The sequence below is a fragment of the Rissa tridactyla genome, chromosome 9 (assembly GCF_028500815.1).
Source record: "Rissa tridactyla isolate bRisTri1 chromosome 9, bRisTri1.patW.cur.20221130, whole genome shotgun sequence".
NCBI classification, from domain to species: Eukaryota; Metazoa; Chordata; class Aves; order Charadriiformes; family Laridae; genus Rissa; species Rissa tridactyla.
In genome coordinates this window covers 12546430-12572775 of record NC_071474.1, presented here as the reverse complement: position 1 = coordinate 12572775, position 26346 = coordinate 12546430, and the positions used below count along the sequence as shown (strand labels likewise).

The window sequence follows — 26346 nt, the reverse complement described above, 5'->3', positions numbered from 1 at the left end:
CGGCTTTCTGACCTCTCAGAGCCTTTCTCTTTGGGATGGCTAGACAATTCCATAACTTCAAAATAACATCTCTTTCAAATTTTCAACAAAGAAACACTGAAATATTAGAGACTGCAGATAGAAGGTGCAGAAGAAAATTTCACCTCTAAATCCTCAAAATTTTCCCTATTCAGAAGAAAATTTAAAAATTTATTTGTTCCTCTACCATAACAAAAAAACAATCCAGTATTAAAAGGCTGTTGTGAAATAATTCATGCTATCAACTAGGATAGCAAAATGCAACAAATAGCTGTTTTGACTAAGTTAATCCAAGATATTCTTCCCCTGTACGATGCTGTCACTAGATTCAGAACCCAGTTTTCTTCATAATAAACTCCAAAAGCAATTCTTGTCAAAAATAAGCAGAAAATACAACATTCACATGAAAAAAGGGCTTTTAAATACAATTTGATGCTCATTGAGTAATGTTATTCTTTGCTCCATTTCAACATTCATTTCAGTAAAAAGAAGGTTTCCATTTATCCTCTTTTATCCACTCGATATTTCACAGAGAAGGCAGAAATGCAATTCTTAATCCTTTCACCATGTGATCCTCTTCCAGATTATTAGGGTAAATTCCTGGTCCCACTGAAGTTCATGTAAAGTGTGCCATTGATTTTGACAGAGCACAAAAGGTTTTCATTAAATGAGCTAAACACGTGTTCTCTGTCAGACCAATAGTTCACTAGATAGCAACATGACAGCCTTGGTTAAAAGCAGTGTCTACATCCTTATTTGAGTCTCTTCACAGCATTCCAGCCAAGAAGAGCAAGAGACCACCAGAGTCAGTTGGGGAGAGATTTCAATCACAGGATCCAGGAATGCTGTTGGCTCAGGACTGATTGAGGAGATCAAAAATACGTCGATCAACTCTAATAAGACAACATCAAAATGAGCAAAATTCCTAAAGCGTACTAGCTAAGTCTGAAGCAAACCCCTGAAATTAAAACAAGGGGGTATTAAAAAGCTTAATTTTGTCTAAAAAAACCCTGAAAACTGAATCCCGTGTAAATTCTAAATGTATGGCCTATTGCCGTAGTGAGTGGAAAGCCCTGGAGGTCAATGGGAATTATGGTAGTGTGAGAACTGCAGGATCAGGTTATATCCAATTATTATGAATTCACATGATGTTTATTTTAATAGTCCTGATCAGAAAGAATTCACTCGGCATTCATTACAAAGTCATGTGTTTTCCTGTAAAATTCCACTGTACCTGATCAAAAACAAGCTCAACATCAGTTGAAATTTAGTGCTAAAGGGTGCCCAACCCACACATCCCAGAATTACTTAACCGTACGAAGTACCTACATGAGTAACAGTGTACTTACGCTGTCCACAGTGTGTTCCTGTATACCCCTTCTGACACAGGCAATGGTCATCACTGCAGCTACCTCCGTTCATGCACCGGATGTTACAGTGTTGTACTTCAAAGGAAAAAAGATTTTCCCTCAGTTAAATCAAGCCGGTGAGAAACACTTAACTGTCTGCTAAGGGATATTTTTTTTTAGGGATTGATTCTGTGAACCAGAAACCAGTATTAGAAACCAAGGATGCAATATTTTAGGATAGATACTTAAAACAGCAGTACAGAAAACACTACTGATTTATGGTTCCTAAGGAATATAAGACATAGTGCAAGGATTTGATACCACCCTTATTCACTGAAGTCAAAGGCATTTCATTTGAGCATCATAGAATTTATCTCCTAGTTTGCAATCAAGAGAAAAGGGCATCAATAAGGGAAAAGTACTAAACTTCTGGCAGATACCACCAAGAAGAAAGACAGTTTTAGCATCTGGGTAACGGAGGAGGGAAGTATTAAGGAAAGCATATAAGGAAGCTCCTGAAGACAGCCTGGTTCTGCCAATACACAACACCAGACGCTGATCTGCCCAGGTAGGAATTCTTGCATGAAAAGGAAATATAACAGACCAGTTTGTTTCTGTATGCCATCTGTGGGCTCACCCCATCTGCAGGTAAAGCTGCTGCCGGCTGCTGGGCTTGGGGGCTGCAGAGCTCGCAGAGGCAGGGGGGCAGCACCATGCTCTCCTCAGCCACAGCCCCACCAGTTATAATGATTAACGTGCCACTTAAGTCCCATGCCAGTAAAGCATAAAAGCCTGTGCTGCATTTTTTCTAGTAATAAGGGCAAATACAGTTTTTAACTAGAGGTTAGGAACAACTTAAAGTATGTCAGGCTCTTCATCAGGCATAGAGAAGCGGGCAGGACTCCCAACAAAGTGGGAGCCTCCTTACAGGAATCACTGTCCGACTCAGCGGTGATCTGGGGCAGGCACTCCAGTACACAGCCAGGGAATGGTTTCCCTCTTAACAGGAACCACATGAAAGGCTCCTCCCCAGGTGCAATTACGGTCAGATCAGCATTTCAGCAGACTGTGATGGAGCACTGGATACCTGCACCACGCTGTCTGAAATGCTCAGGACTGAAAAATAGACATTGCATGTCCCACCAGAGCCTGTTGCGAACAGGTGCCATGCCAACCACTGAATTTTTCCTGTTGCACAAAGCCCTTAAGCATCATTTGGCTTTTTACAGTTCAGAAGTATGTGAATGGAATTTTATTTTTATTTTCAAGTAGAAATAATAATTTTAACTGTATTGCCTTCTATAGAAATACGAATCCACAGAACAGAAGTTAAACATGCAATTGGAGAAAGGATTTAAAACAATCTAGCATTTGAAACACTGGTACTCTTAATTCTTCAATTACAAAAGTAAAAACCGTATCTTACGTTTCTTATGTGTCTATTAGTTACGATACATCTTTGTTCTACTTTGGATGTACTTCAGGCAACAAAAATGTACCAACATTCCTCAACAAAAAGTAAAATTGTCTGCAAATACAGAGTGAATATCTGCTGAAGATTTTTGGACAATGTCCTAAGTAGGTCAGAAAAAGGTGTATAGTTACTTTAAAATGTGTAGTTCAACTTAGCTTTATACAATCTTAGAAAAACAGAGGGGATTACAAAAAGCATAGGAAATGATATCATCTGTCAAGCAGGGAAGGAACTTAAAAACCACAAACTGATTTCAATTAGAGCGAGCTATGCCAAGAGCTAATTTCCATTCCCACATGAAGACCAAAGCCATTTAAATAGTTTGAACTACATTTGAGATAAAAAGGTTAACAGTAGCTTATATGATGATTTTCATATTATTTGTTCAAGTAAAAGTAAAGTATATTTCCCCATTTTGGGATGAGGAGTGGTTTTATACATAACACACACACAAAGTTTCCATAATTTGTCTTACTGCTTCTTGAAGGAACTTTTCCAAGGTAAAACATTTCTTCCTCCTTTTTAAACTAAAATCATTATGGGAGACTGCTGGGACACCCAGACGTCTTTATTAAAAAGAGCCATTCAAATCAGTGAGCTTTCTTCCTTATTACCATGCAAAAAAATCAGTGACATGCCATCATAAAACTAATCATTTATTTTCTGCCCTCTTTTGAGGGAATATTGAAAATAGTATTTCCAAAATCATACGGGCTATTATGAAATATTACCCTTCCAAAAGTTTATAGAAACACATGCGAAGGCTGTCTGGAGCTCAAAGGATGATTTTAAGATTGCGTTTTTGAAAAGTCGCATATTAATGCGGGTCCAGAGTCTCTTTTCTCAGCTATATCGACAATTCCATTAATGTCAGCAGAGATATTCCAGTAAATGAAATAACCTGTTCCAAAGTATCACACTGACAGAGACTCAAGGAAAAAGCACAGGAATTACCAGAAGGCTGGTAAAGCAGTACATATAGCTTTGCCTTTCCCTGGCACAGAGAGGAAATGTTAACAACATTAATAAATTATTGCTTTTAATCAATTATTTTACTCTTTCGGGTCCAATTTGTAAACAGTCTGTGCTGGAAACGTCTGAGGTCAAAACAGGAGTAACTGCAGAAACACAGCTTTATAAACCTCTGAAAGAGCCAGTGAGACCAAACGCATCCACAGGCACTTTGTGCGTGGGCAAGGTTTGCCGCGTTTATCAATGCGAAACAGCAAGCTGCACGCTTAAGCGTAACAAGGTCCTGTCTGTCTTAATAAATTCTCAGCAAAACGGAGTAAAGACTTCATCGCACCACGAGCACTATCAGACCAGAACCGCTCACGGAACGTTTGGGAGCTCACCAAGCAGCCGAGAAGGAAAAACACATGCCGTCTGCTCTGCCATCCTAAATTAAAAGGCGTGAGGGTCTGCGATCCTCAGGGGGGAGCCGGGGGAGCCGCTCGCCCATCACCGCAGGCCAAGGGTGGCCTGCATGGCTGGCGGCATGCACCGGCGGGAGAGGCCGCCTCTCCTCTCCCTGTGCCACTGCCGAGGAAACGCTCCCAACCCCGGCCATGCATGACGCAGGGCTTCGCCTGCCAGGAGCTGTAAACAAGGAATGACGGCCTCATCGCATCCCAGATGCTCAGCGTGCTTTCTCTGTCGAGTGACTGACTCAGGGGAGAGATGGCAGCTAGCGCCGGGACGGGACACGGGCCTGCAGCCCTGCGGGATGTGCTGAGAAAACACACAGCAGCCTTGAAAACTCTGGAAACGTTTAAAATTCAAGACCTTTTATCACCTCAGAGAGCAGCAGGATATAAGGGAAAGGGCTGAGCTCCAGGCTTTACTGCCATTGAACAGACATCTCCCACACCACCCCCAGAACCACCTCACCCCACAGCAGCTCTCGCTGCCTCTGCCATGGCTCCCTTCCTTCAGAGACAGCCCTGTCAACAAAAGCCTTCCCTGTCCAGGCCAGCCCAAGCCATTCTGACTAGAAGAGGCTGGAAGCAAAACCAGTGGCTGAGCTCAGAGACACACCTGACCCTGGGAGCAGCGGGGGGTGCCTGATGCTGAAGGAGAGACCCTCCTCCTCCTCACTCGCCCACCCCTGGCTCCCACTGGGGCAGAGCAGCAACTCCAACAACATGGCAGGACGGTGCCTGCAGCATGAACAGACAAGGCCGTGGCCCAGGTGGTGCGGGAGGTAGCAGTGGAGCAGCCACCACAGAGCTGGGGCAGCACAGGGTGTAGGACATCTCCCCACACATGCACCTGCAACCTCAGAGCCACCCACACACCAGAGCCGGCAGGGAGGATGCCTCCACACCTGGCAATCTTATCTCCAAGCCTACTGTAAGCATGCCCAAAAATTCACTGATTATACAGAAATAACCACTACTCTGCCAGCAAGTTCATTGATGTCACGAAAATCCCTGCTGAGAAAACCACCAGTTGATCTTTTCAACCACAAATCAGATTCTTAAAGTTGACTCGTAACCAGAAAAGTCCCAACAACTGACCTGTGTCAGAATCAAACTTGAAGGCTTTGTTTTGCTTTCCAATCCACATGCTTTCCAATCTGCATTAATTATTTGATTCCGGCAGACAACCAATCTATAAGAACTACCATGAATTCAGTTTCTGCTCACAGTTGTACATGCTATAAAACCTGTGCCCACTACTTATTCCTTAAGTACTTAAGACAGACATAGCTTAAAATATCCAAAAGACATCTCAGGGACATCTCACATATCAGAAGCCATACATTTAATCCTGAGAAATCATGGTGCTCGTATTTGTATTTTGAATGTCAAAAAATTGTATCATTCACTTTTGATTTTTTTTATTATTTTTAGTAAGAGCTTTTTCTTATTTGTTAAAACATATAATTAAAATAAGGTTTTATGAATGCATATTCTGACAAAATATTAACTGTTGCCAATGGGAGTTGACAGCAACCCTTTGATGTCAAACAGTATTTTTTATGTTTATGTTTACTTTGTTTCCTAATAGCAAATCTAAGTCATTGTGGTCTATTGTGTAAATACGTATTCATGGATTTTGTCTACAGTGCCAAGAGAGCAAATGACTTACAGAAAGTGTATGTTCTCTAAGTTTTAATGAGGTGCTGGGTCATAAACATTATTACACAAGAGCGCACAGAGGCAGTAGAGTCTTTTTCTCTCTACAACAACTCAAGACACTTTTCCTTGTAGAACTGGTTTGTTTTAATAAATAAAGGTGATGTGACCACATATACAAAATATATCTTAAATTATTGCACTGATTAAACAAGATATCTTTTTAAACCAACTGCTAAGTCTATTTGGAAAGTGGTAATACCTATACCATACACAGAAAAGCAACATTTAAAAATGGGCAAATCTATTTAGCAATGTAAGGAATACAATGTCAGCACTGATTAAAGTTTATGATTAGTAGAATATTCATACCTAGGAGAAGTAACTGTCAACAACCAAAACAGCTACGTCATATAGGCTTTAGAAGCTGCTTGATTAAAAACTGTAGTAAAGTCCTTCTGCACCCATTTATGTGTGCAACTCCAATGAAGGCTACAACTATGGAGATCAATGGTAGACTATTCCAAAAAAAGAACCACCAGAAGAATTGTAACTTTACTCAAACTCTATTTTTCTTTTAAGTCTCGACTCATAAAATACTTCAGTGTGGCCTAAGAAAAAAATGAGGTAATACTAAGGCTCACTCATTCCCGCCTTCTACAAAGGTGCCAAAACATGTAACAGATGTAGGGGTATATCTCTCCTTCTGTACCCTGACGGGGACTTGGGAGAAGGTCACACTTTCCTTTACTGGCTTACAGGATTAAGGCGCATGCACCTGGTAAAACAGTAGCTGCAAACCGAAGCAGGAACACACCACCACATGCATTTGTGCGGCACTTTGCACCCTTCCTCCTTCCGGTACTCTCTGGGAGCTCCATAGCTCCATACCCTCCTCACGCTGGCCTCTCCCTAATAGACATCACAGGAGCCTGAGAAAGGGGCTGAACTACAAAGAACAATATTTACCGTTTTAGTACATGCCATTCCATTACATTCCACAGTTGTTATTGTTTTTCCACTGCTATTGCATGAAAAGGATGCTAAAGCCACAAGCCGAAGTGGCCGGTTATGTGGGAAAACTCTTATCAATTAGGAAAGAAAAAAAATGGCAAGGTAAAAAATACAGGGGCAAAGCAGACCACACACTGAATCTGAAAAGGTAGTCAGAATTAAAAGGATGAACATTTTGCGTAATATTACAGACCCCAGCTGAGTGTATCCTCCACTGACTTGAGTTAATATGCTGTTCAGATAGTTACGGGCATTTGCGGGAAACAGTTTCCCTCAAAGTTCTTCCCAGAAACTTCCTATTTTATATAAAAATCAAAATCATCTACATTCTAAGAGACAAGCACCATACAAAAATGTAAACAGAGTGGAGATTACACCTGGCATCTCAGATATCAACTGAGATACTATCCCAAGCAAAATCCTATTTCCTATCCCATACTCTACCCATTTAGCCATTCAGCTATCTAGTTCATTTAGTTAGTTTAATTTTACTTATTTTTTCCTGGATGCGGGGAACCTTCCTTGAAAACCTGAAATCCAAACATTTCTAGGAAAAGTTATCTCTCGGAAAAGTTTAATTTCCAAAGCATCTGTACCATAGCACCTACAGAATTATCACCTGAATTAGGTCAGCAATATTAGATTCAGAAGATACATACTAAGCCCGGCCAGGAAATGCTATAATACTTGTAGGCCTAGGTATGTAAAATGCAGCATAGTGTCTGGCTTAGTAACCCCCAAAATGAGAGCAGAATTACAAAGCAATTCAAGTTCAGCCAATTGTCAACAGTCATCTCTCTATCCTTACAACTTTTGTGCTGTACATGTCTGCATGTCTAGCATTGAATAGAGATAAGGCATTTTCCATAAAGCAAAGACTGGAATTAGTGTTACAAAGTGGCAAATCAATGCACCTTGCAATAAAACTAATTTGGTTTTAATTTGGCAAAGAAGAGGGTCCTGAATAGCTAGTCTCTGAGTCACTCTTCAGTTTCATCATAGGAGGCTACACTTTCTTTCCTGTGGTAAACGTGTGTCTGGTGACTCAGAGGTTATTTGTCTTAAACATTGACCACTGAACTATCTTACATACCTAAGTAGCTTCAGAGACTCAAAAGAGCAATATCAAAGACACAGAAGAAATACTTACTTGATTTTGAACCACAGGAGGGGGCTATCTGACCATTTGGGCATGTGCACATGTTTGGTCTAGAGCAAAATCCATCCCCACAGGAATGTCTGCAGATTGCTATAAGGAAAACACAAATGCCTTTAAAATATGCTTCAAAAACCCCAAACACATAAAAAACACCTGACAGAAAATACGCATTCAGCACCATAACATAAATACCTACAAACTCACTAAATTGCATACAGCAGATTCCAAAACAGTTCCTCCTGTTCATCTGCATCTCTATAGGAGACAGCTAAAACCTAGACCTTCACCATCTTATTACGAGAAAGTCTGGGAACACGCCACAGGCCGCATTAGATAAAGGGAGATTTCCTTGGAAAAGCGAAGCTGTGGTCCATTTCACCAGGCTACTCTCGGAGGAGGGATGGTATCAAGACAGCATTACAATGCTCCCTTTATTTCTGCCCCGGACACACACAAGCGTAATAATTGCTGTCTGACAGCACGTTGCCTCAGTATCTCTAGAGAGGGTCTTATCAGCCTTAGGCAGTGCCTTTAACAATTATTTCTGGTACATTGTACACATGTACAATGAATATGCATACAGCACTATGATGTACGTATGTATATATTTATATCCCTCCATATGTATTTCAGGGACATGGCCCAAACAAGCAGAGCAAATGTACTTGCTGGCCCAATGCTGTTGCCTCCTTCCATTTACTTAAACAGATTAACATACTCCACAGCAACTCGCTTCTGAGAGTCCACACACTCCTTAGATCCCTTTACCACAGACTTAAACAGAACATGTGGATGAGATTAATCCTTTGTTAAACACTGGTATCGCATCACTGTATTGTAGCCCACAAAACTTTGTATATTAGCTTAATATATTTAAAATGGTAAAGAAATGATGTACAGCTGCTATTGAAACCATATAGAAACATATTTCAGTTCTGGTACACAATTAAAAATACCCTGACATAGAGGGACAAAGATAAACCTCAGTCATAACACATAACTGGATTAACTTACGGACTATGCATTGGTTTCCACCAGGTAAAGTTTTCCATCCAGGGCAACAGTAAGCATTGTAACGTGATCCACACACATTTGGTCTGGAAAAAAAAAAAAGTATGAATTCTTATTTTCACTCAGAAATATGTTTTAAAAGTAGAGGCATAAAAATGGAAAAAGTAAATCACTGCAATATACATTTCAATAATTAAATCTAGAAGCGTTGTATGTTTTTAGCAGAACTATATGCTTTCAGCTGATGGTTTCTGAGGTAACATACACTTTTACCAATTGAAGATTGCATTGTAAATACGACATCAAATCAGTAGCATCTGAACAACAGCAACAGAATGGGTAAACCTTGTCTCATACCACTCCATATCTGGAAAAAGTAGCACACAGGGGTTTTGAGCAAACTCCCCAAAATGAGGGATCACATCCATCATCATTAGCGAACACAGAGGAAATCTAGTGCTCTTTAAATGAGAATTTTTAAGCTTCATGTTGCTTTCTCTGCTCTAAAGCACGATTACTGTTCCCTGTTTCGTCTATGAGCAAAGCTATGTATGTGTGAAACGTGCCAACCATTACATTAGCCAAATAATTGAGCCAAAATATGTAAATGCTTCATTAGCAAACATGACTTACTATCAAAAAAATCAAGGATGTGGGTGCATGTAGAGAGAGCGTCCTCTGAAGTGAATATGAGGGGCCTATTGCACTTCTTAAACAATGGATCCGCAGGAATTTTTCTCTCCAACCCATTCCTCTCATCTGTATTTCCCCTTTCAAATAACTATATCACTAGAGGTTACAATGAACACTGACAGGACACGATGCTATTCCTATCGTGATTTTATTGGTAAAAATAGAAAAGGTGAAACAGTTCTATACCCCTCACAGACAATTTTTTTTTCCAATTTAACTTGTCCTATTTATTTAAGGCACCTATCCATGCAAGGAAGCAAGTAAAAATAGCTTCAAAACTGAGAAAATGTGCCTCCTTTTGTAGTATGTTTAATAATCTTATCAGCGGAAAATTTTACAAACTCTATTAATATTGTGAGCAATTACTCAATAGATCCATGCAAGTAAAGCTAGCTATAAACTAGTACTTCCTAGAAACTGCTTTATTAAAATACTGTATACAGAGTAGAGACAGATTTAAAGTGTTTATTGTTTTAGGAAGGGTTTTCTGTTATTATTTTGTCCTTGGTCTTTCAGAAAGTTTTTCATCCCCAGTATTGCAATGTCTAAGTAAACAACAGTTACCCCATATGGTGAGGCAACTTAAGACAAACAATCTCGATATATACAAACATTTATTTATGCACATTTTCTAACTAACAGGACTTTTATACTGTTTTTATTTAGGGATCTGCATTTTTAATACAATTTCAAGTATTCTGATTACACCAACTTCGGTGACACTCAGTCTTTTCATTCAGTGCTTGGCCAGAAGGTATTTAAATCAAAGCAACCACTACCATTACCTTCCACTGGTTCTGGCTAATTACGAAGTGGCAACTGAGGTGAATGTGAGCAACACAATTGGACTTGTTGCAGGGCCTTTTTCCCTTCCTGCAACCGGTGTTACAGGCTCAAAGTCTTATTTATATAATTCCAATGTATTCAGTTTTAGTAATGTCAGCTACTTCCCCGCAGGGCTATAACCATGTAACTTTCCTAGAGTTCCCTCTTCATCAATGCCAAATGTTGCTCCACGATCATCTGCCAAGTAAGACTGGCAAGCAGACAAGCGAGATTGCTTTTCACCTTCTCCAGTCAGAAGAAATAATGGAACTTATGAAGACAGACAGAATGAGTTTGTTGCTACCTGTTACAACCTACAGGCATAAACCACTCATTTCCGATCCGGGTTGGTAAGAATTTATAAACACCTGACCATAAAGTGATGTTTAGGTACTCTGTCAAATTTCAGCCTCAGCAAGTACATGGCTTTGGGGACCATCTGGTCCACGTTAAGAGTCAGGAGCAGATTTTTGTGCCACGGGGAAACCCGATTTTAAAAATCTGTTTCCAAAACGGGGCTCTGGAAAACCTAGATGTGCCAGCAACCATGAAGTCAGAGACCCTGGGAGCCTTGAGGCTGTCCACAGGGTAGGCGAAGCTGTACATCCAGAAGCTCCAACTCGGATGCAGCGTGTTTAGCTTAAAAAAAAAAAACAAAACAAAAAAACCCAAAAAAAACCAAAACCAGGAGTCATCAAACTGTACTTCGATGGAACAGTTTGAGCCTGACAAGTGCATTTTCCAGTGGAACACTTTTTCATCAAAAAGCTGCTGTCTAGCTTATAAAAGAAACCTATATTAAAGTCTGAATGCTACTTCTTTGCAAGGGAGAAAGTGTTCTTTACTTGTGCCTATTTGTAAAACGTCTTTAAAAAGAATTAATTTTGAAGGTTAAATTCACTGATATTTATGAAGTGAACAGACACTATAGCAATAAATCCCCATAATTAAATAAATAAATAAAGTATTCAAGGGAAAAACAATTTACCTCATGTAAAATCATGGAAAGCATCAATCAAATTGTAAAGGCTCTATTGTGGTACTTACTTCAAACAGTTGCCCACTGTTGTGTTTAATAGAGCATATTTTCCTGCTGATATTACAGGCTATGAATACTAAAGAAGCATTTTACATTCTTATAAAACTGTGCTCCTGAACAGCACTACAAACAGACTTCAGCTATAAAACCTGATTTGTAATGGTAAAATAAGCAAAAAAGCATCTATACAGCACAGGCCACCTGTAGTGCCCACAGCACCTTCCTTTCACTCCAAAGCCCAGAGGAGGGAGAGCACATCTCGGGAGTAAAGCTGTTCCCATTGCAATTTTTAAAAGACAAGTCTTTCACTTTATTTTAGAGTCACTTACGAACTTGTAAAGCATAACAGGATTTCTGTAATGGTATGGTGCTGAGAGACAGTATGACTGATGCCCAAAGTTTCATCAAAGACGTCCAAAGTAAACAAGAAATTATTGTCTTCGATTCATGATATGCAAGTACAAATTCAGTAGCAAAATGAGTTGAGTAACTATCAAAAGACATTAGTCATCAACTAGAAAAGTCTTAGAACAGCAGAGAGGAAAAAAGTTCATCTGGAAATTAAGATGATTAACGCTTGAGAGTGATAGGTCTGGCTGATAGCACCTGCATGCACAAAACCAGAAGATATTCTTCTTCGGGAAGAACTGTGGGGAATCTCCCCCCTCGTTATGAAGGTTTTGTCTGTCCTTTCTGCCCGCATCAGCTCCTTCGGATGGACACAGGTGGTCCTGCCCCAGGTCAGCGCTGCGCCAGCCCCAGGCTGGAGCTGCAGCATAGTCTCTGCCTGTCACACACCCTCAAATAAACACTCTCCTTTCTCCGCCGGGCAACACTACGTTGTCTTATGGAAAGGACCAACAGGTCCCATCCCTCCCTTGCTACCCCTGCTCCCAACACAAGGATGCACGGCTGCCTGGCTCTCTTGCATTGCATGCCATTACCCAGCAACTTGGGGGGAGGGGAGGACGGACTTGTGGAGCAGACACACAAACATAAAATGATGGGAAGCAAATCAGACTACGCCTGGCAGTGCCTTCTTATCAGATATAACCAGGCAAGCGAGGGTACATGACAGCCAAAGAAGAGAGTGAAGTGTTCAAAAGCCCTGTGTGAAGCTGGCAGCGGGGAACACCAGCCAGCGCAGGAACAGCAGGGGCATCTCCAGCATGGTGGCGGTCCTCTCCAGGGCCCCGGCAGAGTCACAGCTGGAGCCCCATGCTGCAGCCTGCCCTGGGGGTGTGCTAATTCTGTATATCCCAGCTCTGCCCTGCCTGTGACCCCTCGAGGAAATTACAGCCCTCTCCCGAAGAAAGCATTGCCCATCTGCAGCTCCCACGGGAGGAAGAGTTTCTAGCATTGCTGTAAGCAAGGCTTCAGGCGGAAATTTTGTCAGCAGCACTGCCATGCACCGGCCAACGCTGGCGTAAGCCAGGCTGAATCAAACCCAAAGCGTGGGTCTCAAATAAATTAGATGGAGAGACCAGACAGGGTGGGCAGAGAGCAGCTGAGAGAGTAAGAGAGACAGCTGATCACCAGTTACAGCTGAGCTCAGATGCAGGGACACAGAGGAGGGACTCTAATCCTTCCCTCAACTCACTTTTCCTCTCCCTAGGAAAATACACAGGGATTCTTCCTTGCAAGAAAACGTTTAATGAAGGACTTCTATTAACTATTTGGCTGCAGCAGCTAACACATGTTTAACATAATGTAGGGACCCAATTTTCTGGCAGAAGAGATACAATTTAAAGCAACATCATCAGCCAATGGTTATTTTTAGAGAAGCCTTTGCCTATTTTCTTCTTACGTGAGTAACATCGGGACCTGCTAAAACTGTATTCAAAATTATTTGCTGATCATTTCCACATAGAACTGGAGTGGTGCTTCCATGCTTGCATTGGGAGTTAAAAAGAATGACAAACTGCACCTGAAAAAACGGTAGGCTGGTCTTAAAATTGTGGTTGTCTAAGTCTGAATTTTACCAACATACTAAGAAATAGTAGCTAAGGCTCCAGAATGTGAAGACAAATAGCTTTTACTAGTAGTTTTCCAGAGACACATAATTGGGTCTATACCTTTTGCTGTAAAACAGATTTACGTACCTTCCTAAACTCCTCAGCATCTCAGAGAAAAATGCTAAAAGCCTAGAGTGGCGCAGCTCTGCTGACTCCACTGGAACTTCACTCAGCTGAATCGCCACTGAATCAAGAAATTTCCATTGTTAGAGATACTCCAAACCTGAGTGGACGTGGCCACGAGCAACTTGATTTAAGCTCACCCTGCGCTGAGCACAGGTTGGACCACACGGCCTTCCAAGGTCCCTCCCCACCTAGATGACAGAAGCCAGGTACTTGGTGCACAAATTAGAGGTTGATACCGAAAGCACCTTCCTTTGCTGCGCTGGTGCCTACCCCCTCCTCCAAGGAGCAGCAAGCAAAGCAGAACCATGAAGGGAAGGTCCAGATCCCAGTGGGACGCAGCAGCTAACAGCTACAGCACGTTAACAGGCAGCATTCCCAAGCCACCCACCGCCCTGTCATGTACCATTCTGCACACGAGAGCCCAGTGAAGAAGCCTGGTTGTCCTTTGAACTCACCACTTCCAGTGAGCACACCCACAAACTGAGAAACTTCACTGTGCGGATGGGATAGGGCAAAAAACAGACACATCTGCATTTAATATGCATAAGCCTCACTTCCAGGTACCCCAAATACTTTAAACAGGAATTGCTTCTCTGTGGTTTAGCCAAATATTAGAAAACGGGATGTTTTCAGTCACTGTGCCCTTTCTCATCATTCAGTGAACATTATTAAGAGGACTCTTGAAGCTATTTAGTTCAATTGTATAAAAGCAAAATCTAGGAAACAATGCTAGACTCTGAAAGCAAACACAAAATTTAGCTTCTATTATCCTACAAAGGAGAAGCACGCGTTTTAAAGCAAAATATGCTTTTTTATGTACAAAGGCTTGTATCTGATGTACTCATTTTTACCATGCAATAAGTGAGCCTGGGTGTTTGTGCCACGCAGAGAGCCTAATATGATAACTATTTCTCACTCTGACAGTAAGGATACCGCTGTCCCAGAATCCTGGCTCAGTTCAACTAAAAAAATAACATTCTGAGCAGCTCTACGGGTGTCTTTGGCTCCGGCCTATGTGCAAGTCAAGAGTTCAAAATGACATGCAAGTTTCCTGCAGCAACACTGAACACTTTTCTAACCCTAACTTCCATCACACTGTGACAGCTAAATACAGCAATCCAACAACAGCATTTGACATTAAGTGAATTCTTCCGCACTTGGTCTGAAAATCTGACCGTGTCTTTCACAGGGACAGACTCATCTAACCTGACAGCCAGGCATTGTTCTCATTCATAGCCAGGGACAGACGCGTTTCTGGCACGTATTGCCTCATTGTTCCACTTGAGAATGTCAGTGGGTCCAGTTCGACACGCAATCTACATGGCTGTGTAAGACATGTAAAGTACAATTATGCCACCACAAAAACTATCTGCTGGGCCAGACAAGCACAGCTGGATAACAGGAGGGATCCAGCAGGTACTTTCCCTGGTAGCCCTAAATAACATCGCATGGGAAACAGATGTAACTGTGGGCTAGGGCGATGCTTAGCTCTCCAGATGTCACTTCCAACAGAGGAACCGGGAGAGACCAGGTTACACCTCCCGTGCCACTGCCCACATTCACCGTATACCTGCTGCTGATGGGCGCAGACCTCTAACACTCTCCCAAGCGAAAGCACACAGGCAAGCTCAGGACCTCCACCAGCCCGTGCCGTGCACTGCGCTGAGCAGCAGCACAGGGACTGGCACGGGGCACACTGGCCAGCCGAGCCCCAGGGCCAGCCATCCCCTTGTTGAGGCTTTCCCAGAGGCTGTGGGATGAGCTGGTGCTACCCACAGTCTCCACCTCAGAGCAACTGCAAGCATTTAGGGAGTCTCATAAACATGACACTTGTATCAAGACTTGTCAGTTAACACCCTTAGATGTTAAGCAATGCCATTAACCTGTGTTTTAAAGTGTTCTCCCTTAGGCTACTGGAAGATTTATTTTAGGTAAGATAGCAGCATTTCTGCTCCTCCCTTCACAACACATTGTATCCTACTTACCCTCCTACCCATCCTTGCTGGGACAGTAATACTGTCCTTTCAAAAGGCCAGTTACCTGCATGTTGCCAGAAGGCAACAGGAAAACCCTGCTGATACGGATCCCACTGTTTCAGTTCACTGCTAATTTACACTGTCTACAGGGAAGAGAAAAAGATGAAATACCAGAGGCGGGGGGGGGGGGGGGGGGGGGGGGGGGGGGGGGGGGTAGGGTAGCACGGGGGGAAAGGAGAAAAGAGAGGGAAAAAATGTTCCTGAAAGGAAACAAATTTTAGTTTGAAACCTCAGCCGAACATCACTGGATAGTCTGATGTCCTCCAGCAAAACATAAGAGAGAGGGAAACTTGAAAAAGAGGATGAAAATGATTAAGACTGTAGACAAAAGAACTGTGGCTTCATTTGGTATTTCTGAGGCTTTAATGGTCATGAATCATTTCATAAAATGAGAAGTAGAAGGGAAAACAGCAGATTCTCCAGCAAGTCAACATTCAAAATATTCTTCCAGATAAAAGCTAGAACTCTTTCATACTTCAGTGAAGATCTATAAGCAAAACCAGAAGGCACAGGTTTTAGTCTAACAGGCTACATTCTACCTCCCAATGCACCTTCCAAAGAGCCCAACTTTACTGAACTATCACAAAAAAAGAAAAATATTCTTCTCCTACCTCTATCTGCACATCAACCTGAGCATGAACAAGGCTATTCAGTAGGTCTGAAATCCTTTGTAAAAATAAATAAATAAAACTGATGTGGGAAAGGCAGAATGGACGAGAAAACAACTAAAGGAGACATCCACAATACAAATATATTTTCCAACACAGTGCGATGGTTAATCAGAAACACTCCAGGCCACAATTGTTCCATTCTACAAAAATATTTACTGAGTCTGGGGAGTAAGACCAAAGCAACACACACGCATCTGTATCCTCTTCGTCTTTAGGGTTCAGCAGGGAGATGAAGAAGAGGAACAAGACGGAAGGTGATCTAATGCAAAGCAAAAAAGCTAATGATTAATTTCTTGCTATTCCCATATGTACACACTCAAAGATCCCTAGCTCCTAAAGTCTTGTTTAAGTAGAGATGGCCTTCTATTAGCCAACATCTACTACACTTCTATCAAGACGAAGTTTTCCTGTGATCCATGTGGCTAAATAGTTTGGGTCTGGCATTTTGGGTAGTACTATTCTAATGATGACAAGCTGCTGAGCCCATGAACATATTTAAAGTGACCCTTGTCAAAACTTGTATCGAAGTTCATTTATATAAAACATTCAAGTTTGCAGGACGGAAGATGAATGACAATGAAAAAGACTGTCCTAAGTGAGCCACACTGCTGAACAACATACGACAGGAAAGGAAAATAAGCATACAGGAAAACAGAAGCTGCAATTTTATTCAATAAGGATCATTGTAAATGAAGCAGACAGATGGACTGTCCCTGCCAAACCCTAACCCAGCGATCCTCCCATTGCTCCCAAATAAACTGAGAGCAGCCCTGTCCTTACTTCAAGTCTGCATCCTCAAGCCCCGTATAGCCCCAGAGGTTCTGGCACAGTGGTGTGAAGCTGCACACAGAGTAACTTACCCAGTTAACAAGGCAAACTGGGGGTCTGAATTTGGTGAACAACTTGTGGAACCACCACTGAACACAAAATGTATCCCGTGCTGGCTAACAATGGGGGGAGAAGTCGACTTTTATAAACCATAAATGGGCTTTTAATTGAGGAAAGTGCAGCCGTGGTTAATGTCCCAGCCATGTGCTGCAGGCTGCTTCTGCCCTCTCCAACTAGTTCTCTCTGGAAACCTGCCTGTACCCTGCTGCAACCAGACACACTCTTGGCAGGTGCCGTTCTTCTCCCCAACACTTTATGCCTCCAGTTTCTACAGACTGAACACCACCTGTCCCCCCTCAATAAAAGTTCAACTAAACACCAACCAACTGAGATCAGAAAGCTTCCAGAAAGACAACGCTGCTCAAAAGATGAGACAATTCCATCACGTACCCAAGGAAGAAATTATCACCCAGAACAGAAGGAAAGAAACAAAGCGCAGTCCATGATGTCTCTTGTTTTCTGAGTAAGAGCTGTAGCATAAAGGTGTTTCTAACCTGACAAGCAATTAAGTCATAGCCACAATCAGCCTTACACAGGACCCTTCAGCATGAAGGGCAGCAAGGTGGGACACAAAGTGGCAAACCCGTCGTGAAATTCTCTGCTCACTCCATACACAAAACACAAACCCATCACAGGCCAGTTGTGACCCATCCTGCAGCATCTGGGTCAGCGTATCAGGTCAGCCCGATATAGCCAAGAGCTATGCAGACCAAAATAAATAAATAAATTAATTAAAGAAATAAAAAAAAAGGAGAAGAAAGGCAAAGAACTACATCCAGTCCTGATCTTCAGTGTGTCACCTTGTCAAAGTGGTGCGTGGTGACAGGAAACCTGCTTTGCCTAAGTCCCCTGAGCCAATTTTACAATATTTTCAACACAAACATGTTTCATATAGTACATCAAGAATGCTGTTATACTGTATATTGGAGCCTTTTTCCTCTGTTTGCTCTATTTGTGGCTTACTAACATCAAATGGGAAAAAAAAAGTATTTCTTTAATGCATTTTTTGTGGGGTCCAATTCAAATTTCAAACAACAGACACATGGCGCTTCAAAATCATTTGTGCCCAGCCACAATATAATACAAGAAAAGATCACAGAAGAAAAGATTGGCTAAGCAGCTGGTAACAGAATCACGTGTGCCTAAGACACTCACCAGTGAAAAGGGAGACTACAGCAGTACCCACCGAAAGTTTTAACCATAGGATCGTTTTTCACTGGCATGCCCAAAATGAATAGAGTCCTAATTCTGTGCTACAAACTATGCAGGCCCAGAAGTCTATCCCCATAAATCATAAACCAGAATTGTGATTCAGACCATGCCTTTTAAAGAGATGGCGTCCAAGTGACAGGATTTGGAGAGTACAAGGACTACACGGGCCTGAAGGTTATTTACCTTTTACTGTTTTTCTTCAGACTGAAGAACACCATGGAACTATAACAAGAATGCTAGTACGGGAGCTTTGCGTTGCTACTGGCTCCGGATAAAGCAATCCAGTACAGACTACTGTCAGACAGCTTTCGTTAAATGCATCTAAAAATTTACATGTAGTATTTAAATACTGCAAGATGTTATTGAAACCTATTATGGTAGCCAGGGGAAGACATCTATATGATCAGAATTGAAAATAATTCCCTCTTTAAATATTAGCCCTTCAGCAAGTGTTAATAACAGATAATTCCAGCCACAGAACGGATTCCGAGCTGGCTTCTTGCTTGATTCTGTCTGTATTCCTTACTCCTCACCCATACATCCTGCTCCCCAGAGAAAGTCACACCTACAGCAAATCACATCATATAGTCTTACTGAAAGAAAGGAAACAGATACGTGAGACAGACTGCCAAGATCTATGAACTCATTTCACTCTAGAATTAGATTTCCATGGACAGTGTAATAAAAAAAAAAATGTATCACAAAATAAATAGAGTCTCAGGGGTGCAGAATCTTAACGCCATGTGTAGTTGCCAAGGACTTCAGGTTTTGCATTAGGATGCACTGGCATAGAAGTTCTTCATCCTCCATGCAGGCTTTACCCCATAGGGCGCAGAGGGCTGGACGGAGCTCGGCCATGCCGCCTGGAAGCCAGGTGAGCGTTCCAGCACATCAGGTATTACAGCAACTTGCATGTTTTTTCAATTAAGATTTTTATTCCCAAGTATTCGGGCTGCCTCCTGCTCACAGAGTGACACTGACAAGGTGTGGCACCAGCAGCTGGCCAGAGGTGGGCAGGCCAAAAGTGGTAAGAAAAATGTTTGAGGTTTTTCAGTATAAACCAATATTTACCGGTATGGAAAGTCTGCTTTCCTTCAGCAGGCTTTCAGTGGCAAATATTGGTTTAAAACGAAAACCAGAAGCCTTAATTATATAGTTGAATACTGGAATTATGTTATAGATTACAAGATTTATTCTATTTCAGGGGGCAGCGATGCATAAAAAGGGTCAAACCCAACCGAGCTTACTCAAGCAAGCACATCAGTATACCTGTGGACTTCATTTGGGCTGACCCTAAGAAATTGGTCCAAAAAACCTCAATCCCATGGTGAATACCTCTAATTCAAGAGTTTTATGAAACATTTTTGAGCCAATTATTCTGTTCTGCAATATTCACTATCATTTCAACTCAATAAAACCAAAGAAATTAAATAATTCTTGAACAAATGCATTTAATTAGTGTCTTAATTAGAGTCATATCACAATTCAGCTATCTTGAAGAAATTCCAGTTCTTTTAAAATTTCCACTGTGCTATTTGTTAGGCAAGTAATTGCTTTCTTGGCCATTATACTGAGAAGAGACCGATAAACTTGCTTAAAATATTATTAAGAACTCACTGATCCTCATTAGCGTTTGAGGTCTTTGTCCATCATCATCAGAAAATGGGAAATCTTAATGAATTCTAAGATCTTTAAGCACTATACTTCTTGTATTCAGTCAAGCACCAATCAAATCACCAGTAAGTTATTTTTTACTTTATATTCAAATGACTGAATCGTATATAAATGATTAACTTCAAGCATCTATTTTTTTGAAAAGAACTTCCCATTCATGGCCAATTTTGTAAGTTTTACTTCTTTAGAAGCTGATGCTACATTCTTAGGTGTTTAAGGGCATGAGGATAATGGCTCAATGCCTTATAACTCAATTCATTAAGATTTGTGTGAACGTTTGGGGGATCCAGAGGATAAGTGTCTCAGTAACAGCTTATCATTTTAACTTCCTGAATCACAATGGATTCCAGCAACGTTTCCATGAATGGAGAATCTAGTTGTATTTTGAAATAATTGCTGCCTTTATTCTGATTGCTTTCTGATAACTTAGAGGCACCAGGCACCAGCACATAAACACACTTTGCCTTAGACCAAACATAGATGGCATTACAAGGACGAATCGCTGATTGCTAATGCCTTCATAGCTGGACAAACTCAAACTACATAAGCAGCAAGCTTAAAGTCTTTAAACAAGTACATAAGAGGCATTTCCACATAATTTATAATTATTAAAGTTAAAATATACTTCTAGAATCATGTTATATGTTCGGACAGCTCACTGGCGTAAACAACGAGGCAAAGGTCACAAGGACGAAGCAACCATCTCCTGCAATCAACAGCTTGCACTAAAAAATGTTAAGTGGGAAAAATCATGAGAACTGAAACAGATCTTGGGCTTCTTCATTTTAACATACAAGACCAGTATTCGCACAGAGACTACCCTCGAGACTTTTAAACACTAAGACTCTCAATAGTGATTATAATCAAACACACAAAAAGTTTAAATGTAAAGGGTTTTCTCTAAAAATTTATCCCCATGCTTCCACAATCAGAGCAAGAGTTCATTGCAAAAAGAAAAAAAAAAAAGGTCTTAGTCAACTACAATAACACAAGAATGAAGTTTCCCAGCATCTGTTATGACTTGTGTTACAACTCTCAGATTCCCAAATGCATTTGTACTGATGAACAAGTTAAAAAAATAGTATGTCTTCTTGTAAAATTGTATTTTTAGCATTTTAGTCCTTCAATAACAATGAATTCTCCTTGTCTAATGTATATACAGTTCCTGTACATTCAAAATATGTTTTCCATCTGGCTTTCCAAAGAACCGGTTCCAACCTTGTCTGTTAAAATGACAACTCTTTTTATTCATATTGTACAGTACCGTACCACACCTAAGGAAGTGCTCACAATTTCTAAACTGGAAATATGCAGCAGGATTCACCCAACACTGACAAAGATGACTGGGTGTTAACAATCTCCTCCAAGCAATTTTGGAACTCTACACTCAGCCTCAAATGAGAGTTATTGAAAAAGGTCTAACAAGCAACCAAACTAGTAATTTGTTTTGTCTTTACTGTATCTCAGATCATCTGGCAAATTATGACGTTCTTGTTAACAACCTGCCTCCCAAGGGTACTCATTCAGATTTGGAATATTCCAAAAAATTGAGCATGACATGAGATACCTAAAATTGATATTGCCATTATCTCTAGATTTACAGATTACTAAGTAAATATGTAGCTCATAGGTAATACACAATAAAAGCAAGAATCATTGCAAAGTATGTAATAAATTGAAGGCTTCAGTTAAACTTAAGAATCGACTCATAGGGCTAAATACTCACCCTAACCCATTTTAGATTCCAAAAGTCATTAACACTTGAAACATCATCTCTTGATGCAGTATTGTTACTGTCTAAACAGCACAGTTTTAGAACAACAATTACATTCACCAAAGAAATTTTATCCTCAATTAATGTGCCTCTAACTCCCCCCCAGCCAGCACACGTGTGCTAGATGGCATACTCCGTCCCACTGCTCAGAAAATGCTGTTTGTTAGTTCAATATCAACCCAGAGCTCTAGAATGAGAAAGTTTATTAAAACATCCTGAAGAATAAAGGCTCTTTCTAGTAAATACTTCTCTTTATCATCTTTTATTGCTTGCAATCAGTCCTACAAACTTCGCTGCATGTCCTCCTCGCTTCCTAGAATAGTTTTTGTCACAGGAAGGATCTGCTTTGCCCAACTATTTCTCTTGTGACAAGGTATTAGGAAATGAAACAAGAGAGTCTGACCCTACAAAATTGGATCCTTGAAAAAATAATACCGATAGCTTTCATCTGTTTTTGCAACGTGAGGGCCTAAAAACATAAACCTTTTCCAATCAGACAAGTACAAAAAAATGCCAAGATTGCAAATCTGAATATAAATAAAAAGTACTACACAAGTATGAGGAAGTTACCAAGAAATTAAAACATATTCATCAAGGCCTCTAAAAATAAAGATGTAATAGCTCCTTTTTGAGGAAATCAGGAAAAGAAAGAAAATATCTCGCATCCCTTACTGAAGTCTAATTATCTCCATATAATTTTTGCTATGTTTGTGCTTTGCCTGATGAGTGAAAAATCTGGCTATGGGCTGAAGAGGTGCATCAGAACACCTGAAAAAGGAAATCTCTTTTTTTCTTCCAATATTGCAAGCTTTTCACCTTTACAGCAAACTAAGTTTTCAACTGCACACACACGCAATGCCTTTCAGCTGACTTAACAACTATTTTTGCATTGGAAAGGTGTTCCATTAGAATTTGGAAAACAGTTTGCCTGACACAGATTTACCCTTTAGAAAACCACTCTGCTAAGCATGTACCACAACGTTTCATAATGATTTTAAACTCTTGCATGCTTGGGCTCACTCAGACTAGTTCTAGATAGCTCCGATAGAAAAAAGTGGTGCCTATGCTTCCCCCCCATCATCCCCAGGTCACAAGGAACACCAGATAAGCAAAGACAGTCCACTTGAGCGCAAAAGATGCACATGGCAAAAGGTTTAAGGTGGAGAGGAGAGAGGACAGCTAATGGAAAGGGCATGCCGTGGTCTCCGGGCCTCATCGCTATTCTGCTTTATGCAAAGCAGAAGTCCGGGACGCGGCAGGAATGCACAAGCCCGCAGTGCGCCTTCATCTATGTCCTTCCCAGAAACTAAATCAGGGACCTCCGGGCTGCAGCGGCTCATCCTCACGAAGCGTCACCCACCCAAAGGCGAAGCAAAGGGCTGCAGCACGCAGGGGACCCAGCACCCTGCCCCGCCGGGAGCCGGGGGGTCCCGGAAAGGCAGCGGGGCTCCGCGCTCCCTGCGCCGCCGCTACCCGGGGATGCTGCGGGCGGTGTCCGGCGCCCCCCAGCCCAACCAACCCTTTTGCGGGGAGTCGGGGAGCTCTCCCACCCCCACCAGCTCCCACCACAACGGGGCAATGGATATAGATGCGCGCACACACACACGTACACGGACAGACCCGCGCCCGCTCCCCGCACCGCTGCACCCGGGGGGGGGGACCGGCCCCGCACCTACCCCTTGAGCGCGTCGTGCCCGCCGCCGCCCTGCCCTCGCCTCTTGGCCCGGCTGGCCCGGCTCTCCTTGGCGCTCGCCCCCTCGGCGTGCCCGGCGGCGGCGGCGCCCGCCTGGGACGCCCACAGCACGGCAACTCCCAGGGCGAACCCCAGCAGCCGCCCCCGCCACATCGCGTCCCCCGAGCCCCCGGGCTGCGAGCGGCCGCCTCCTCCTCCTCCTCCTCTCCGCCGCCGAAGTCCGCCGGTCCCCGCCGCCCTGTCTCCGAACAGCGTCTCCAAGGCGAGCTGCGAGGGGAGAAACGGAGAGGAAGGAGGTGATGTTATGGGACCAAGGAAAAGCGGCCGCGGCCGCCCCGCGCCCCCCGCCGCCAGCCCCCGCGCCCCGGCGCCGTCGGCCCCCGGCCAGCCCGGCGCTTGCCCGCCCGCAGGAGGCGGCGGCGGCCGCGGGGGATGGCGAGGGGCTGCCCGGAGCCGCGCGGACTCTACCTTCCCTCCAACAGCATCCGCGGGGGCTCCCGCTCCCGCACCCGCCGCGGACAGCCCGCGGCCGCCACCGCTCCCGGAGCCGCAAGCGTCTCCGGGGCATGAACCCTCCCCGGCTCCCCGAGCCGGGCACCGCGGCGAGACGCGGCGGCCGGAGCGCGGTGCCCGGCCGGGGCAGGGAGCCCCGCGCCCAGCCCGCCCGCCCCGGGAGAACCCGCTGCGAGGGGCGCGCACCCGCTGGAGCCGCCGCCGCCGCCGCCGGCTGCCGTTCCCGCTGCTGTTCCAGCTGCGGCCGCTGCACCCACCGCTGCTCCAGCTGCGGCTCCAGCTGCCCCCTCCCTCCCTCCCTCCTCCTCCTTTTTCCCCTCCTCTCTCCCCCCCCTCCTCTCCTCTTCAAGTATCGCCCGCGCAACACTTTCTCGCGAGAGAGAGGTACATATAAATGTCCCCCCACCCCCGAACCGCCACCCCGGGGGCTCCGGGGCGGCTACGGCGGCGGGAGGTTGTTGGCGGGTCACCTGCGACCCGGGGCCGGGGGAATGCTGTGCCCGCAGGGAGCCCCACGGTCCCCCCCGGCAGGAGGGGGCTCTGCCGGCGGCCAGCGCTGCCTGGTCAGGTCACCCCGCGGGTCCCCGGCTCCCACGGGGGCAGAAGCATTAACCTCTGGGCCAGACTTAAGGCTAAGCAGAGTAAGGGCGTAACACAGGATTGGGGGGGGAACTGAAGGAAGTGGACGCCCGTACCTCCATCTAAAAAAGGTCTGTGTCCTAGAGGTGCAGTATTTTTCATCTATGTAGTAGCTTAAAACCATAATAGTATGTTTCCCTTATAAGGCAAAACAGCAACGATGTTGGCTTTACCTTAGAAAGTGCATTATTCATTCTGCAGCAGCCTCTAGCAACCAGCATGGCACAGCCACCGACGCACCGAGCTCCTACATCTCCACAGCCAGCTCCAGAACAAATGCATGTCTCATCCTTACCAAGGAAAGGAAATAAAGACCTGCAGGTTTTATTTTTGCTTTTGGGTTTTTGTCCATGACCACCTCTGGTAAGGCTGATTTAGAAATCCTTAAGAAAAGCAAACCACTACCAGATCTGGAAAGGTAGAAAGTTTTAATCCTGAAGTAATGTGGGGTGGGGGGAGGATAGTTAATATTTACATACTCCGGTCAGGTAGATCTATACCAGGATTATCCCATTTCAACATAGACAGAAAATATAAAACCAAAAAAAGCAAACCTATTAGAGCAAAAAGTAAGTCATATTTATGCGTTGTGCTGCTCCTTCCTTATAAATATTTTTGTCAGAAATGTTGGATTTCCTAATTTGCGGGTATTTGCATTTTTTTGTTAGCTTCAGGCAGGTGCCGATGGTGAATGGTTCTGTATTATTGAACTGATATAGCAAAAGCTCAGCTGCAGTTTTATAAGCAAGCAGCTGACCACCCACCCACCGCAGCTGCCAAACCACCCTGCCCAAAGATAAGTGCATGGTGTATCACATACCACTCCTACATGGTACTTCCTACTGTAAGATTCCCTATCCAGTCTCTGTTTACAGCTGAAATGTAATGGTGACACAAGAGATGACAGATGCTATTTGAAATACATAGTTTGAATTGGTTTATAGTAGTTTTTACGTTATGTATATGAATATGCATTATCCTTCTAAACGCACATACAAGTATTTAAACTAGTACAGGAAATGCTGCATTTGTGTGTACTCACCACAATAACAGCATTCCAATCGTTTTGGCTGATTTTTATCATCAAGGAAAGTGGTGGATTCTGCAAATTAACAAAAACAGTCATTTGATTTTGACCATTCTAGTGTCCCTATTTAACAGTTTAATGTGAAAACTTTCAGATGGACAATTAAAATACACGTGAAATGTAGATGTGCAGTGAAATGCTATGAGATACTGGCATGAGAAAAAAGTAACGGGATTCAGAGTATGGCTCTTCACTGTGTCCAAACAAGGCCCAAGACAGTAGCAACCCAAAACTTATACCACTATTTTGTGACTTGTGCAAAATTAATCAAGGGAATTAACTTTAATTCTGCATGCAGAATATTACTGATTTGCATTTGGCACCACAGAAGCAGAAATTAGGGATTTTGATAAATG

The 26346-nt window shown here is 43.0% G+C and overlaps 1 protein-coding gene across 1 annotated transcript in view; it reads right to left on the bottom strand.

Annotated features, from left to right (window-relative positions):
• The window catches only part of FBN1 (fibrillin 1), a 155200-nt gene extending 130645 nt beyond the window's left edge, over positions 1-24555 (bottom strand). The window contains exons 1-5 of the mRNA XM_054214339.1: positions 24451-24555; positions 23735-24018; positions 9109-9191; positions 8086-8184; positions 1368-1463 (exon numbers count right to left, since the gene is read on the bottom strand). Coding sequence (XP_054070314.1) covers positions 1368-1463; positions 8086-8184; positions 9109-9191; positions 23735-23904 — 448 coding nt within the window. The 5' untranslated portion in view covers positions 23905-24018; positions 24451-24555. The remainder of the gene's footprint in view (positions 1-1367; positions 1464-8085; positions 8185-9108; positions 9192-23734; positions 24019-24450) is intronic.
• Between the last annotated feature and the right edge of the window lie 1791 nt (positions 24556-26346).